General features: G+C 32.0%; 6 protein-coding genes across 6 annotated transcripts; 4 read left to right on the plus strand and 2 right to left on the minus strand. All coding sequences in view use genetic code 12, as the record gives it.

Annotated features, from left to right (window-relative positions):
- Nucleotides 1-30: 30 nt before the first annotated feature.
- RJT21DRAFT_119269 (RTA1 domain-containing protein) lies at nucleotides 31-1794 on the plus strand. The gene has a single exon (XM_064881333.1). The coding sequence runs from the start codon at nucleotides 172-174 to the stop codon at nucleotides 1588-1590; it is 1419 nt and encodes a 472-aa protein (XP_064739871.1). The 5' UTR covers nucleotides 31-171; the 3' UTR covers nucleotides 1591-1794.
- Nucleotides 1795-2877: 1083 nt separating this feature from the next.
- On the plus strand, nucleotides 2878-4516 carry RJT21DRAFT_119270 (RTA1 domain-containing protein). Its single transcript, XM_064881334.1, has one exon. The coding sequence runs from the start codon at nucleotides 3009-3011 to the stop codon at nucleotides 4431-4433; it is 1425 nt and encodes a 474-aa protein (XP_064739872.1). The 5' UTR covers nucleotides 2878-3008; the 3' UTR covers nucleotides 4434-4516.
- A 327-nt stretch (nucleotides 4517-4843) lies between these two features.
- RJT21DRAFT_93807 (uncharacterized protein) lies at nucleotides 4844-6487 on the plus strand. Its single transcript, XM_064885694.1, has one exon. The coding sequence runs from the start codon at nucleotides 4997-4999 to the stop codon at nucleotides 6428-6430; it is 1434 nt and encodes a 477-aa protein (XP_064739873.1). The 5' UTR covers nucleotides 4844-4996; the 3' UTR covers nucleotides 6431-6487.
- A 154-nt stretch (nucleotides 6488-6641) lies between these two features.
- EFH1 (KilA-N domain-containing transcriptional regulator EFH1) lies at nucleotides 6642-8048 on the minus strand (the record flags this gene model as incomplete). The annotated part of the gene is made up of 1 exon (XM_064883140.1): nucleotides 6642-8048. The coding sequence occupies one exon, from the start codon at nucleotides 8046-8048 to the stop codon at nucleotides 6726-6728; it is 1323 nt and encodes a 440-aa protein (XP_064739874.1). The 3' UTR covers nucleotides 6642-6725.
- Nucleotides 8049-10455: 2407 nt separating this feature from the next.
- Nucleotides 10456-12246, plus strand: AVT1 (Avt1p). The gene has a single exon (XM_064881335.1). The coding sequence runs from the start codon at nucleotides 10577-10579 to the stop codon at nucleotides 12218-12220; it is 1644 nt and encodes a 547-aa protein (XP_064739875.1). The 5' UTR covers nucleotides 10456-10576; the 3' UTR covers nucleotides 12221-12246.
- RJT21DRAFT_119274 (uncharacterized protein) lies at nucleotides 12247-16349 on the minus strand. The gene has a single exon (XM_064881336.1). It carries the CDS (start codon nucleotides 16115-16117, stop codon nucleotides 12299-12301), a length of 3819 nt encoding a protein of 1272 aa, XP_064739876.1. The 5' UTR covers nucleotides 16118-16349; the 3' UTR covers nucleotides 12247-12298.
- Between the last annotated feature and the right edge of the window lie 1022 nt (nucleotides 16350-17371).

Consider the following 17371-nt stretch of genomic DNA (forward strand, 5'->3'; position numbering starts at 1 on the left):
TATCACCGGCCAGATTTAGGATATAATTTCGGAAAATTTCTTTTACATAAATATCGAGACATGTCCCTTCTTATTAATCGAATTTATGAATAGATATATTCTACTGTATTATACTATCAACTCAATTGTATAATTAAAAGGAATTTTATAGAAATAAGGATATAAAAAAATATGGCATCGACTTGGTCTCCAACTACGACATTTGTGTCAAGAACTGCATTATCAAGTGTAGATCCAACTAAGCTTTCAGATCTTCAATCTGTAGCTTCAGCAGCAGCACTTCACTTAACTTCTGGTGTAAATAGACAAAATTTTGTCAGTTATTCAAGAATATTAAGAGGAGCCGAAGCTTCCATGACTATTATACAAGCTGAAGATATTCTTGCTACTGCTACAGATTCAGAAGTTATAGCTCAAGCATCAGAAGCTATATATGATGCAACTTTGAATATTGTGGATTTACGTTGGAATGAAATTCCATATAATGTATGGTCATTAGTTCCAGCTCCAAATTATATTTATCTAGTTATTTTTGCATTAACTTTTGCTTATACTATGGGTATGCTTTATAAATCAAGATTTCATTGGTATAACGTTGCTTGGTCTTTAGGATTGGTATGTGAGTTAATTGGATTTATTGGTAGAGTTTTATCTATTGGAGATATGACTAATAGTAATTATTTCTTGATACAATTGATTTGTTTAACTTTAGCCCCAGCATTCCTTATGGGAGGAATTTATTTCTTATTCGCACAATTAGTGGTTATTCATGGTAGACAATATTCAATATTGAAACCACTTTGGTACTCTTATATGTTTATTGGATGTGATGTATTAAGTTTAGTGATTCAAGCTGCCGGTGGTGCTCAAGCTTCTATTGCTTCAAACAATTTCGAAAATGCTAAGCCAGGAACTGATACTATGATTGCTGGTATTGCCTTTCAAGTTGTTTCTATGTCAGTATTCCTGATATTTTGGTATTCTTTCTTAGTTAAAATATATTTCAAAAATGGTAAATCCCAGGATCTTGAAAATACTGGTGATCGTGTCTATGATATTACCTACAAAAAAGCTTCATTCTTAAACTTTTTTAGATTATTGTTTAATGGTAAAACAGCTGCTAACTATAAGGTTAATCATCTTGATCAATTTTATAATGCTAAGTTCCATGAAATGAGAATTAGAAAGATTTATAACTTTTATCCATTGGCCATCAGTATTGCTGTTCTCTGTATATATATCAGATGTGTTTACAGAGTTGTCGAATTGGCCGAAGGATTTGATGGATATTTAATTACTCATGAAGTATATCTTATGGTATTGGATGCATTTATGGTTGCTATTGCTGCCTTAATCTTTGTACCTTTCCATCCACAACTTGTTCTTGGAGATGCCTCACAAATCAGTTTACAAGATATCAAGAATAGAAGTGATACTCTGCACCATGGAGAAGACGAAGAGGAGGAGGGGGATGCTCCTATTGAAGGAGAATCAAAAGAATATACTGGTGAAGAATTGGATGATTTACAAGGGAGTAGCAGCGAGACTGTTGATATTCAAGTTCAAGCAGCAGATGTCTTGGAGAAATAGATAAAATATCATAACATAAGTATTACTAGAACAGTATTACTAAACAATCTTTTAGAGCTTGATTTTAATTCTAACTTACACTTTGCTAAGGTGTCATTTATATGGTATATTTACATATTTAGTTATCTTGTGCGATGTTTACTTTTGCCTTACTTTTTAGTTATCGAACCTTTTATATACGGAATAGAATGGGATAGAACTTAACTTTTGATCTACTGTAGTTTATTAATTATTATTAATACCAGAAAATCGGGTGATAGACTATGGTATTGGTTTGAGATCACCTGATAGAGAACCCCTGGTAGATTTACTGGGGTAAGGCTGAACACTCGGTGTTGCAACAGTTATTCCCGGCATGGTTGCAGCCATCGCGTTGTGTCTTATCAAAATATTTTTTTCTCTCGTAAAGTTAAAAATATGACAGGCGGGGAGGCTCAGACAAACGAAAAGCATATTTTGTAACAATGAGCGAACAATATATGAGCGCTGACTCTAGACATTGTAAGTAGGAATACCGGTTTTGTTGTATTGTGAATGTGCGTTAGGGGAATTGTGTTGTCTGTATAGACTAACACAAATAACCATAATATAAAGGTAATACTAATAATAATAATAGTAGTAGTTGCAATAATAGGATTAGCAATAATAAATAGAAATAGAAATAGAAATAATAATAATAATAATAATAATAATAAAAATAATAGTAATAGAACTAATAGTAATAGTAAACCTAAGACTAATAGTAAGACTAAGACTGATATTAAGAGTAAGAGTGAACTAATAATAGTAACACTAATACTGATAGTATATTACGCAGAGCTGATAATAATTAGATAGTTCTATTAAAAACAAAAACAAAACACGGAGTTGTTCGGCATTAGGAAATAAACTGATATACAACACCATCGTGGCTCTGTATCCATAAATTATAGTCCTAAGCAGGTTATATCAATACACGCAGTACTCTTTCAACCATACCGTCCATCTTTCTTCTTTTATACTTCACATGAAACTGATACATTCGATTATTATGTGGATCAGATAACAGAGAATCTTCACGGCTCTATTCTTATTTTTTTTGAGCTCAGCCCTGTTCCGATCCGTACTGCACTATGGCTTTATTAAGCTAAAATCAAATATCATACTTACAGAATACGTTATAGACTGCCCTAAATGTAAGTTATAAGTTCCTCTCATTGTGTGGGCTGTGTTTCACGAATTGTAGTATAGACCTTACAGTTAAGCAAAAAATTTCACCTCCTGATATTGAACATATAGTGCTGATGTAAGGGAAGTATTTCTTTTATTTTTATTTTTTTCTTGGTCCATTTTTTCGGGGTGGAGAGTACATAAGTACTAGAAATTATCTTATTTTAAATGAATTAATTATTCATAGCTTATGAAGTGTTGTTCGGTAGATGTCTTTATTCGAATCCTTAGTGGCATATGCCACAGCTGAATGGACTCCTAGTTCAATACCTGCCACACCTACTTATTCATCCATTGATGCTACTCATTTATCAGGCCTTGAAGCTACTATATCTCTGGTTTTTAAAGCCGTGGCCACGGAAACAAATTATTATTCATTAATATCTATATCACAAGCATTCAGGGGAGCTAGAGCATCCTTAGACATTGTCAGTGCTCAAGAAGTATTGGCTACTGCTACTGAATCTTCTGTTTTAGCTCAAGCTACTCAAGCTATTTTTATAAATACTTTAAATTTAAAGGCTTTAGCAGATGATGAGAATTTATATGGTTATCATTTAAGTCGTCCTGCTAATATCATTTATTTAACTATATTTTCCATTATTTTCTTTTATATTGTGGGTATGTTATCGATATCAAGATATCATTGGTATAATATTTGTTTTTTTAGTGGTTTTGGTTTAGAATTTGCTGGATTCGTAGGTAGAGTCTTATCTTTCCAAGATAATACTAATATGAACTTTTACTTATTGCAATATGTCACATTAACTATTGCACCAGCTTTTATTATGGGTGGGATTTATTTCTTGTTTGCCCAATTGGTAGTTATTCATGGTCGGAAATATTCAGTATTAAAGCCAATGTGGTATTCATATTTCTTTATTGCTAGTGATGTCCTTTCTCTTTTAATTCAAGCTGCCGGTGGGGGTCAAGCATCTATAGCTTCAAAACAACATAGAAGCACAAAAGTTGGTCGTGATATTATGATTGTAGGTATAGTTTTCCAAGTAGTTGCTATGACTATCTTTCTTGGTTTTTGGTTTGAATTCTTGAATAGAATTTTCTTTAAACATGCTAGAGAAAATCCTGAAGATCCAAAGTTTATTAAACCTTCATTCAAAAATTTCTTTAGATTTTTATTTAATAGTAAGTCTATAAGAAGAAATCGTGTTGAGGTTTTGGAAAGTCATTATAATCAAAAATTTAAAGCAATTAGAGAAAAACCTATATTTTACTACGCCCCATTGGCTGTAAGTATTGCTGTTGTCGTGATTTATATTCGTTGTGTTTATAGAGTTGTAGAATTGGCTCAAGGATGGAATGGGTATTTGATTGGTCATGAGATATATCTAATGGTTTTGGATGCTTTAATGATTGCTATTGCTGGGTTAATCTTTATTCCATTCCATCCTGTTCATATCTTAGGTAGAAAGAATGTTGTAAAATTAGCTACTATTAAGAAAAATAAGGATGAAGAAGAAGAAACAGAAGAGGAAGAAGCTAATCTTGTTCAAGAAGATAAAGAACAACAATATTACAGCGAAACTGGTAACATCCATTCCTCCCAAGAGAAGGTTTCAGATACTGGTATTGAATCTTACCAACATGCGAAGTCTGATTCAGACTCTAGATAGTAACATTAATTTTTGACCTTTCATTGATTTTTTGAAAGTTTATATATTTTGTTGTGTATAATAAATAGACGAAATTACTGCGAAAAATATTATAAATGTATATTTTGGCGCCAAATTAATTTTGGCTCTTATTCGCTCTTATCTTCTTTAACCAATTATCAATTCTTGCTATCATTTAACTTATAATGGTGTTGCCAGTGGAAATTGGACCTCATAGTTTTTACTATAACAGGAATGAATCCAGCTCAAATTCATTATTTAACAAATCCTCCGCAGCACCATCTACTGCAACCACAGAATCCACAAACTCTTCAGAATTATCTCAAGTTGCAACAAATCCACCACCAATACCTCTGCCAGTATCAGAATCAGAATCGGAATCGGAATCGGCGGAATTTTTATTTAGAAATGAGTTACCTTTTTATCCTCATAACAATAAAGATCCAATTGTTGATTTCTCGCCTGATGAATTATTATTGAATGGATTCCCCACAACTAAGTTGAGTACTGATGGATTTGTTGATTTTCATCATTTAAAATTATGTTCTTCAAACGCCAAACAAATGTCCAAATATTTGATTTTATGCATGGGATTTAGAGAGATTGCTTATAAAGGTTTAGAAAATGATTCGAGATTGGTAGCTTCTCATGTTATATCAAATGGAAAGGTTGTATTAGAAATAGTCAATACCTTGGAAACGGTTGAAGATGATAATATGTTAAAATTACCATATTTCCAAAGGGATTTAAAGAAATTTAAAGAGGTTAATAATTTGGATTATTTGAATGATTTGAAGATCACAATCGATGATTTGGTATTTGATTTTGTTAACAATAGAATAGAAAGCTTTTCAAATAAACTTTCTTCTTCAATGGTATCGGCTAATTCCGATGGACATAACTTTAGATTAGGTAAAAAGATTTATAATAAAATTGTGAATTCAAGAAGTTTCAGAAAATCTATTGATGACTACAATAATTTTATTATAAATACAATCAATAATTCAGAAATAATTTACAATGATATTATGGAGTGTTCTTTAATTCAAAAGTTTTTAAAATCTCATTGTGAAGGTGTAATGGATATATCTTTTTTAGTAGAAAATGTGGACCAAGCATTTGAAAAATCAATAAAGGCTGGTGCTGGAATTATAAGACTTCCTAGAATTATTCAAGACAAGCATGGCTCGGTTAAATTGGCCACTATAACAATTCCAAAGACGGATATTCAACATACTTTAATTGAAAATATTGATTATAAGGGTAATTTCTTACCACATTATTCTTCAAGCATAATTGAAACTACTTCTGAGATAGATCTGTTATTACCCCGAGTTGAATTAACTTGTGTAGATCATTGCGTTGAAAACTATTCTTGGAACCAAATGATGAATCAGGCTAAATTCTATGCCAAAATTTTCGGGTTCCATAAGTTTTGGTCAGTTGATGAGCAAGATGTGTTTACTGGAGAAACTGCTTTAAGATCAATAGTTATGGCTTCAAGTAACGGGAAAATTAAAATGCCAATCAATGAACCAGCTAAGAGTAAAATGAGAGGTCAAATTGAAGAATTTAATGATTTTAATGGAGGTCCCGGAGTTCAGCATATTGCTTTAAGAACTTATGATATCATTTCCACAGTTAGTTCCTTAAAGAAAAGAGGTATTGAATTTAATACTACATCTTTGAAGTATTATGAGACTTTAGAAGCCAGATTAATAAAGGATGATATCAAATTAAAGGAAGATTTCCAAGTTTTAAAATCTTTGAACATTTTGGTTGATTATGATCCAAAAACTAGAAATAATAAATCTAAGCACTGTAATTATATTTTACAAATATTTACTAAACCATTGCACGATCGTCCTACATTATTTATCGAAATAATTCAAAGACACCATCATAATGGATTTGGTAAAGGAACATTTAAGGGATTATTTGAAACCATAGAAGAACAGCAAAGAATAAGAGGTACTTTAGTCCCCATGGTTGAATAGTTTAGTTTTATTTTTCTAACATAATATAAATTACAACGTTGCATTTTCTTATTGGTGATTTTGCAACTACATTTCTGTAATACAATATAATTATTTGTAGTTATATAAAGAAATTTAGAATCATAGCAATGGCTGTATAATCATGACAGAGAAAATGAATAAGTAGAAAATAACATATAATAATAACAATACAAGTAAAAAAGAAAATACAGGCACATAATATAAAACATAAAAGTCAATCTAAATTTTGCCAATTTGAAGGAAATTTAATTAATTAACAATTTACATTGTTAATTCAACCTTTGTAATCGGGATTAGGAGTTTGATTACTTGAGTAATAAGACATTTGCTCTTCCTTTACAGAGGATGGCCCTAGGGAATCTAGATAAATTCTATCATCACTAGTAGATCTGCTATAACCAGCAGTTGATGAAGTGAGTATTTGTTGACCAGATTTTTCTTCTATCATGGTTGAGCTCCCCACCACAGGTGTATCTCCATCAGCATCAGCATCTTTTTCTTCACTTACAGAAGAACCTTCTTCTGAATCTATACTCTTTAACAAATGTCCCTTAGTTTCATAATATGTTTTCAAGTCTTTAACAAATAGTGGATACAAAATTTCTTCAACCCCTTCATTTCTTGCAATCTCAAAGGCTCTTTCAAAAGGTATCCATACACCCTTAAGATTCATTGAACCAACTTTAACTACCGTTCTTGTCTTTTCTGTTTTTAAAATTCCATCTCTTTTACCTCTAGTCATTCCAATCACATTTAATAGTTTTGTTCCATTAATGTAGTCATTGTCTTCTCTTCGTGATACCAAAATACCCCTAGCTCTAACTTGATAACAGATTGTTTTAGCATCTTCCCAAAATGTGGTAGCCACCTTTGGTTTGATGACTTCAGGATATTCATGAATTGTAGTGGAAGAAGATGTCCTAGAATGGCTCGAGCGTGAAGATTTAGATCCAGTTGAAGTAGAATGTTGGTGTAATCTAACTCTTCTAGAAGAACTTAAATGATCAGGTACACTAGAAAGGGTTGACAATGACGTAGTGAATACACCAGGTTGTGTTGGCGGGTATTGCGCAATAGGTTGTAAATGTTGCTGTTGTTGTTGCTGTTGTTGTTGCTGTTGCTGTTGTTGAAACAAAACTGCAGGATTAGCATAGTGATGAGTTGGCGTGAAGTGCTGTTGACCCATTTGTTGAAATAAGGGGTGATGCTGTGATACAGATTGGTTCAAATGTTGCTGAAATTCTTGTGAATGATTCAATTGAGTAGGATCCATTGGAATAATTGAATTGATTGGAAGGGAAGGACTTATTGAAGATTGATTGGCATTTGGATCATTTGGTCCCAAATTAAATTCATTTGTCATTGGATATGGTGGTTGGTGAAATGAATAATGATTTTCACCAAACATAAATTGTTTTGATCTTGCTTGTTGAAGTGGTAAATGATGATAACCTTGTAAGGCGTGAATTTCTAAATGAGGTGGGACTCCTGAAGTTAAATGAGATGAATCAGAAGAGCTTTGATTTGAATTGCCCCCTTGTTCATTAGAGCTTCCACCAAACTCAAGGCAGTTTGGCTGCTGGCCTGGAGTTGACATAATATCAATCATTTAACCTAGTATTTTTTTTTGAAAAATTTAGAGCGTTTGAATATAGGAAAGCTTAGCACTTTTAAAAAGCGTTGAATCTTTACTGGGAATTAAAAATTTCTCAAACAGGAAGGTATAGGTTCAATAAGTAAATCCTCTTAAAGTAGTAAAATCCAAGAGAAATGGAATATAATATAATATTAGGCCTCTTTCAGGATTAAATATAAACTGACTATTCCAGTTCCGTGAATTATATCAACAATAGAAGGGTCGGATAATGAAAGTTTCAACTGATTAAAGAGATGTAATTCAAACCTTGATAACAGATGTAGAAATAAACCAAAAAAGGAACTTGATTTATATAAATTTAAATAAAAAATAATTTAAGTACGAATAATTGCTAAGGCAGTCGACGGATGAAGTCGCCTGAAGAATCAGTCGTTTACATTGGTTCATCCTAGGATCGCCACAAACAACACAAACAACACAAGATAAATGAAAAAAAAGTTTCAAGGTGAATAATGACATAATAATTGAAAGTTACTAATGCAAGTCATAAGAGGGGATGTGATAATATCGGAAGTTCGTATTTTAAACCCAGATTTACATTATCAAGTTCTTCCTTAGCATAAGCAGGAACTTTTTTAGTTAGAAGTAACATTAATCGCTAAAAACCCTTTTACTACTAAATTAATTTAATTTAAGAGTTAATTAAATGAATTTCATTTTATGTGGTTATTGTTATTATTACTATTGTCATTGTTATTGTTATTTAAGTTAAGTTAAGGTAAGGAAGGGAATTGAAATGGCTTAGTATAGAACAACTAAAGCTAACCCTTATTGAATTTCCTGATTGGATTCAAAATTCTAGGTCTTAATCCACTAGCTGAAATAGGAAGGGTGATTCAGAAAATAATCCGGTGGGATTTCGTGGGTCAGACGTATCTTGCTGCAAGATTATGTCTAATGCCTGAGGTTCTACACGCTCTACATCACTTGGAAACAAAGCGTACTAGGGGACTGCGCGTGACGATATGTGATAGAAACCCTCAACCAATTTTTAACTCAAGTTTCTTAACTAGCTGAACTAATCCGAATTTTTACTATGGCTGTCATAGAATAAAACTTTAAATGATAGTTTAAGTTGAATTGGGAAGGCGCAAATTTGGGGTTAATAAATTTCGCAGCAATATTGTATGCAGGCCCATTCTAGAAGAGCACCAGTACTGCAACTGTTAAGCATAGGACTTAATACGAATACCGTTAGCATGAAGTCGTTATTGATCGAGTCGTTGAGTAGCGTAACAACATATTGGAAGGGACCATTGGGGTTGACAGTTGTTGTATAGGTGTTTTGTACTACTCGGTTGTCTAGGGTCAAGGTGGGTTTGCAGAGGGTCGCTTTGTGTTGCTGCAAAGGCTTGCAACAATAGATGTTTGCTGGGCACTACTGGACAACAAGCACCATACAAGGTAACAATTGATAATTAATGAAGATAGAAGAGGGGTGGATTCTAATAAATTAGTAAGGAAATAATAAATGAAATGTTTAGGAATCTTTCAGGTGCATTAGATTATGTTGATCATCCCTGTGATTGAAAAAGAAAGAATGAATTGAATGAATTGAATGAATTGAATGAATTGAATGAATTGAATGAATTGAATGAATTGAATGAATTGAATGAATTGAATGAATTGAATGAATTGAATGAATTGAATGAATTGAATGAATTGAATGAATTGAATGAATTGAATGAATTGAATGAATTGAATGAATTGAATGAATTGAATGAATTGAATGAATTGAATGAATTGAATGAATTGAATGAATTGAGTAAGAGCAAAATGAAAGTGAAATGAATTTGAATTATCCCTGAATGAAATGTATCCCCGAGGTGGAAATAGTTAAGGACCATGTGTCTGTATCTGAATCTCGAGAGTTGACTAACATTGAGTATACATTTACCTGCTTAGGAGCAATTTCACATTCACTTACTTTATCTTCCAGAAGTAATCATTTCGTAAATATATATCCGCCAAGACAGTTAAACTAAATTATTTAAACTATCATTTATTTACAGTTTATGGGATAGTCAACCTTCTATTAGAGATTTTCTTATAACTGGTATAACTATAAAACTGACTTCATTACTCTGCGCTCTGGTCAACTAAATTGGTACTTTCAAAGTGTTTAATTGTAATTCCTTTATTACCCTATAATTAACCTGTAGTTGGACAATTTCGTAAACTATTTGACGTAATTCGTAAATCTTTTCCATACTGTTTACCAATTTAAAAATTAAGGTTATATTCGGTTATATGATTTTCCACGTGACCTCACCAAATGGGAATGCGCTACGCAACAAAAAATTTGCAATGAGATTAATTAATAAATTAACACGAGATGACTGTGGAGTATTGATAATTAACAAGTTAAACCTCATAAAAATTAAATTTTTAGTAGTTAGATATATTCAATTTCATACTAAAATCATAATCCAATTTTTAGAATTCAATTTGGACAATTATTGACTAAAATGAGTTTTAATCCTGGGTCACCGAAGTCGAGACGTACGTCATTTCTCGATATAGGAGGTCCAAATTCCTTAAATAATTTTGCAAATTCATATACTCGAGCTCAATCATATATAGGGTCAACTTTATTAGAACAAAGTCCTAGTTTATTAGTTTCAGATGATGTTTCTCCCAATACTTCACCATACTTGGAAGGACAGGATGAAGGAGAAATTACTATTGATTATCGACTTGATGATAATCAACCAATACCTCAAGGATATAATCATATTCGAACATTTCATTTTCCTGAACAAGAAATTCCTCCTAGTGAAGTATCACCATTAATAAGACGTCGATCTTCATTAGCAATTTCAATTAAATCAGGAGAAGCTACATTAATTAGTGGGAATTCAACTGTACCACAAACTGTATTTAATTCTGTTAATACTCTTATGGGTATTGCTATGTTATCATTACCATATGCATTTAAAGTTTCAGGCTGGATCTTGGGATCAATAATCTTTTTAATTAGTGCAATTATAACTAATAAAACAGCAAAACTTCTTGGAAAAATTCTTGCTAAACATCCTGAATTAAATACTTATGGAGATATTGCCTTTATATTTGGAGGTAAATCAGTTGCAGTAGTTGTAACTATAATTTTTTTAATTGATATGATTGGAGCCATGTTATCATTAATATTATTATTTACTGATTCATTCAGTATTTTATTACCTCAAATAAGTAAATCAGCTCTTAAAGCAATAGTAGTACTGGTATTATTTATATTATCATTATTCCCACTTTCAATTTTATCAATGTTAAGTCTACTTGGTATAACATGTACATTAACAGTTATAATAATTGTAATAATTTGTGGATTATCAATAACTCAAAGTCCAGGATCACTTTGGGATCCTGTACCAACTAGTTTATGGCCATTAAGATATGATTATTTAATATTAAGTTTAGGATTATTTATGGCTCCATGGGGTGGACATCCTGTATTTCCTGAATTATATCGAGATATGAGACATCCAATAAAGTATAATAAATCTACAAATATTTCATTTACAACTTCATTCTTACTTGAATTAGGTCTTAGTATAATTGGACTTATAATGTATGGAAGTCAATGTCAAGATTCTATTATAAAGAATCTTATGTTAAATAATCAATATCCTAAATGGATAAATCCTACTTTAAGTTTTTTAATGGGATTTCTTTCATTATCAAAATTACCACTTGTTGCTAAACCAATTATTACTGTATATGAGAATTTATTAGGAATTAATGATGATTTATTATTAATTAAACAATCCGATGGTGAATTAATTACTGGTATACCGTCACATGTCACTAGATCTAATGCAAGTATTATTATGTTTCGTCGAATATCTCGAATCTTTAGTAGAATTATATTTTGTATTGGATTACTTGTGGTATCATTAGCATTCTCAACATTTGGAAAAGTTGTATCATTTTTAGGAGCTGCTATTTGTTTTACAATATGTATGACATTACCATTAATGTTTTATTTAAAATTATTTTATTATGAATTAACTACTTTACAACGATTGTTATTTATGGTGGGTATACTAATCGGGATATCCAGTTCAATAATGGGGACTTATGCGGCCATTACTCTTGATATTAATATATAGTCTACTACTATAATACAATTATACCCATAATAATATACATTATATCTTTCTTTATTTACGTACATAACACATTTTTTTTTACTGACTATAATAAGAGTCAAAACTATGATCATAATCTTCAGTAGCTAACGAATAGAGCATTCCATCATTATGAGATTTAGCCAAATATTGCGCCATCACTTGAGATCCCGATGACATGTTCTTAACCGACAGTCGAGTAGACAGTGGTAACAGTGACATATGATGAAGTGGTGGTTGTGGTTGACCATACAGAACATATTGGGGTGGGAAATAACCTTGTGGAGGTGGAACTGCATACGTTGGAGTAGGTAACATATATGGTTGTCTGATAGATCCTGAACTATTAACTCGAGAGAGGGATGGATGTGCACTTACAGGATAGAAGAACATGGGTTGAGGTTGAACATAAGGAGTTGTAGCCGAGGGATATTTCTGGAGATGATGAAGTTTACCATAATGAGAATTGAGTGAAACAGTCGATGAGTTTCTAGAGCTACGTAAGTTGGTGGATGAATGATATATTTTCTCATAACGATTATGATGAGAATTAGATGATTTCCGAGAATTCTTAGGAACTTTCTTAGAGTCATTACTATTATGAGCCGTAGTGGATGTAGTATCATCTGATCCAATGATTATGGAAACATCGTCTTCATCGTCTTCATCGTCCTCATCATCATCTTCATCATCATCTTCATCTACAGCTTCAGTTTTCTTACTATCTGTCTCTTCTGCAGTTGAATTTGGTTGAGTAACTGATTCTGATTTTGGTGATTGTTCAGCCCCAGCTTCTGATTGAGATTCAGTACTGATTCCAAATACCATAGCCGCTTCAGGACTAATGGTTTCATCAATTACTGATTCTTCAATTACCTTTTTAGATGCTTGTGGTTGTGGCTCTTCATCTTTAACTTCAACTTCTTCTTCAGTATCAGTATCAAAATGTTTATCTCTTCCATTACGATATCCTCTTCTAAATTGTTGTTCTTGTTGATAAAGTTGATAAGTTGATCCACCATTTAATTCATGACCAAACTTCTTTTTAAAACTAAATTTCGGTTGATTACCACATCTATCCTTAGCAAAACTAATCTTAAATGGTTTATATTTATAGTAGAATTTCTCAAGATCTTGAATTGGGATATGTTTAAATAATTGAGTTAAACGATCTATAGCCAATTCCGAATCTGAAATTTCAAATGTTTCTACTAATCGTATAGCATCAGCAATATTTAAAAAATTTAAGAATCCACAATCTTTATTATGATAAAAATTAATTTGTTCAAGTTCTCCAAAAAGGGAAAAATCTTCTCGAAGTATGATTTCATTCGGGAGTCTAATTTTATTAGATTTATCTGATTTTAAACTTTCATAATCTTCATCTTCCGGTTTAATTACTTTAATACCAATATATACATTCCGGGAAGCTCCGGCCGTTACAGCAAGAGCAATTTCTCGATTTAATGGTCCACTATGTTGTTTAGCCCAACCTACGGTAATATCAGATCCATGAATAATTAATTGATGAAGAACTTGATGATTTAAATAGAATTTAAGTGCCACTTTATAATCAACAAATGTTATAAAACAAACCTTCTTTTCTGGATGATAATTAATACATTCAACTAATCCTCCAGCTCTTACATTATTAGCAATTTCTTCAATGGTAGATTTATGATGTAAATTACCTAAATAAATGGTTCTATTACCCACATTCATTGGATCAGGATTAATGGTTGGATGATTAGCCATAAGTTGGGATTGAATGGCCATAGCATGAGCTTGAGCGGCTTGAACTGCTTGTACGGCTTGTGCATGAGCTTGTGCATGAACTTGAGCTGCTACAGCTTGAGAATGATTAACTATTATATTGGATTGAATATATGGATACCCTACTCTTGCGGAGGGGAATCCTGTAGTTGAAGTACTTTCAAATGAATTTGTATCATTAGCATCATGATCAGGTGGTAATGGACTACTACTAACTACTGGAGGAGGAGTTAAAGATGGTGATAATTCTAAATGTTCATCCTTAAGAATTTGATGATCATCAATTAAATTTAAATCTTCAACTAAACTAGCAGCTTTAGCAGCTTCTTCTTCTTCTTCTGTGGCAGTAGCATTAGTTGTACGTTCAGTAACTTCAGTACTAACTTCATCAATTTGATTATGATTAAATTCTTGAATATGCTTTTGAGTTAATGGTAAGGTACCATCAAAGTGTTGATTATTCAAATTTATATTCAGATTCAGATTCAGATTCAGATTTAAATTCAGATTCAGATTCAGATTCAAATTCAGATTTAAATTCAAATTCAGTGTCAGTTTCTTTACTGAACTACTATCTAATTTAGTTCGATCACATCGATCCTTTTGGAATGTCACTTGACTAAATTTAATATCATATTTAGTATTCACTTCATTAACGTCCTTCGATGGACGTTTCTTGGTCGTACCTTCTTTATTATTAATTAATCTTTGAATATCATGTTGAATACGTCTTAAATAACTTTCATACGTCTTTATGGCTGAATCTATACTGGTGAAATGAACAATGACTTGTCCACTAACACGATCTTTATCAGTAGTGGTACTTACAAGTTCGAGAGGAACATCATCACTGATCTCTTCACTAACTTGTTCACTAACTTGTTCAGTCACTGGTTCTGTTTCTACTTCTACTTCTACTTCCTTCTCTTCTTCTACTTCCTTCTCTTCCTTCTCTTCTTCTTCTTCCTCTCGAACATCTTCTAATTCTCTCTTATCACTCTCACGAGCCAACAGAATCTTAAACTCTTCAACATCTCCAAATTTCTCACACTGATTACGAATAAATAATCGAAGATCACTTAACCTTTCAGCAATCGATTTACTGGCCACTTGTTCGTGAGTCGTTTTCACAGAGAACCGAATCAGAAGACTTCGCGTAGCATTGAATTCCAAAATATAATTCAAAGTCTTGAGCTTGATATAGTCTTGATTAGATGAGGAACTGGAGGTAGCAGAAACATTATCAGGAATATTAGTAGTACTATTATTATTATTATTATTATTAATATTATTGGCATTATTATTGTTATTATTTTCATTCAAATGAATCTTAAGATGAGTAGAATTCTTAAGTGCCGCCTTAAGAGCTCTCATATTAGCACCATTCTTATACTTTAAATGAAATAAAATAGATATATGAGAATTAATAAATGATATATAACATACTTTAACTGTACGAGATAATGAAGGATCTCGAGCAAGTAATTGATCAGGAGTTTGTTTGGAAAATAATTTACAATATTCAATAGGTCCATAATCAATTTGATCTAGTAAATCATGTAATGATACATCTTCAGATATATTTTTTAATATTACTGTTCGAGATAAATTTAAATTATCGAGATTTTGTGAATATGATGAATTTGACCATGATGATGTATTAGAATTATTTAAATGAGTTAAGAATGGTGATGAATGATTTTGATTATAATTATAATTATTGTTATTGTTATTGTTATGATAATTGGTGGTATTCTTATTACGATAAGATGATGCTAAACTCGTACTAGAACCAGCTCGAGATCGTAAGGGAGAATGAACTGATCGTAAGGGTGATTGAACTGATACAGGAACTGGAGGTGGAGGATAAATATACTGATTATGATGATTGGAGTTAGGATTAGGAGACGCAGCAAAGTACGGTGAACCAATCAACAAATTAGAAGGAATCATAGAATGAGAATAATTCAAGTCAACAGGAGTCAACGGAGTTGGGGGCATTTGATTTGGAGCAGCAGCTATAATATAATTTTGATGGTGATGATTATTTTGATTTTGGTTTTGATGGTGGAGAGGCTGCTGAGCAGAATAGTATATAGGATACATTATTTAGCGAGAGTGGCTAGTGGTTCATGGGGGGACTAATGGGTCGTGGGTCGATAGTGGATGGACCGTAGCGAAAGATAACGAGTGGTAGCGAGGGGAGGGGGCACGCTTACGGTACAGATTTACTTTTTAGTGAAGTTGTAGTTGTAGTTAGTGAATTTTAGTCAGTATTGGTAAGTGGTGATAGTTTTAGTGGTGGTAGTGGTGAATCGGTCTGGTGAAAAAAGCGAAGGACACGCACTGGAAATAAAGAAATAAATAAAGAAGTAAAAAAAAAAAGAAATGAAATAAAATTAAATTAAAATAATAATAAAGTAAAGAAAAAAAAAAAAAAGAAAAATAATAAGAATTATTAACAGAACAATAACAGAGTGAAATATTACAGGTTACGTGTATGGAGATTAATACTTGATGAGAAAGTTAGTGGTGTTAGTAATTAATATGATGTACGTAGACAAATTGTCTTAGACTATTAATTAATATGTATATAGCATGATTAGTATTAATATTACTGGTGGTGATAGGACACTTATATTATGCATACATTGCCTCACGCTCCGTGACACAATCCACCAAATTTCTACTAGCTAACTTCTCGCCAAGTACAACCTTAATTCACTGTCACACTAAGGCTCTATTTAGCATAAACACTCCAACTGCTCGTCTCCCAACATACTGATTGAATGCTTGTGCAACTATACCCTTACTCGTACAACGACTTATTATTCGTCCTCTTACTCTTGTACTACCTTTACCCGTTACCCCAACTAAACGTTACCCTTCACCAACATTCTCATCATAATAGTGTCAGTGAAGTATGTAATATTATAGAGGGTCTAACCAGCAATTTTAAATTAGTTTACACATTAAACACGCTACTGAGATCTTTTATTTTCTGTCCCAAAAGCGTGTTAAGAAAATAGAATTTTGAAAATGAGATCTCAATAAACTGTGTTAAGAGGACACATACTACAATTTTATAGAGAATACTTACTAAAAACAATATTGACAGTAGAATAAATTGATAAACTTAATATTATCATAATAATTACATACAACTAAGTAATCTAGCCACACATATTAACTAATTCTATACGACATTCAACTACAATTCTGCTCGCTCGATAATTTATTTGTCTAAAAAAATAAACCAATCTGCAAGAGAACTCTTTTGCATAGAGTAAAATATCGAATGTACAATCTAGTCAAGAACGCAAATGGACCCTCTAATATCAGCCCAGATACTTGGATGAA

The sequence above is a fragment of the Scheffersomyces amazonensis genome (assembly GCF_036850825.1).
Source record: "Scheffersomyces amazonensis strain UFMG-HMD-26.3 chromosome Unknown RJT21scaffold_2, whole genome shotgun sequence".
Lineage (NCBI taxonomy): Eukaryota > Fungi > Ascomycota > Pichiomycetes > Serinales > Debaryomycetaceae > Scheffersomyces > Scheffersomyces amazonensis.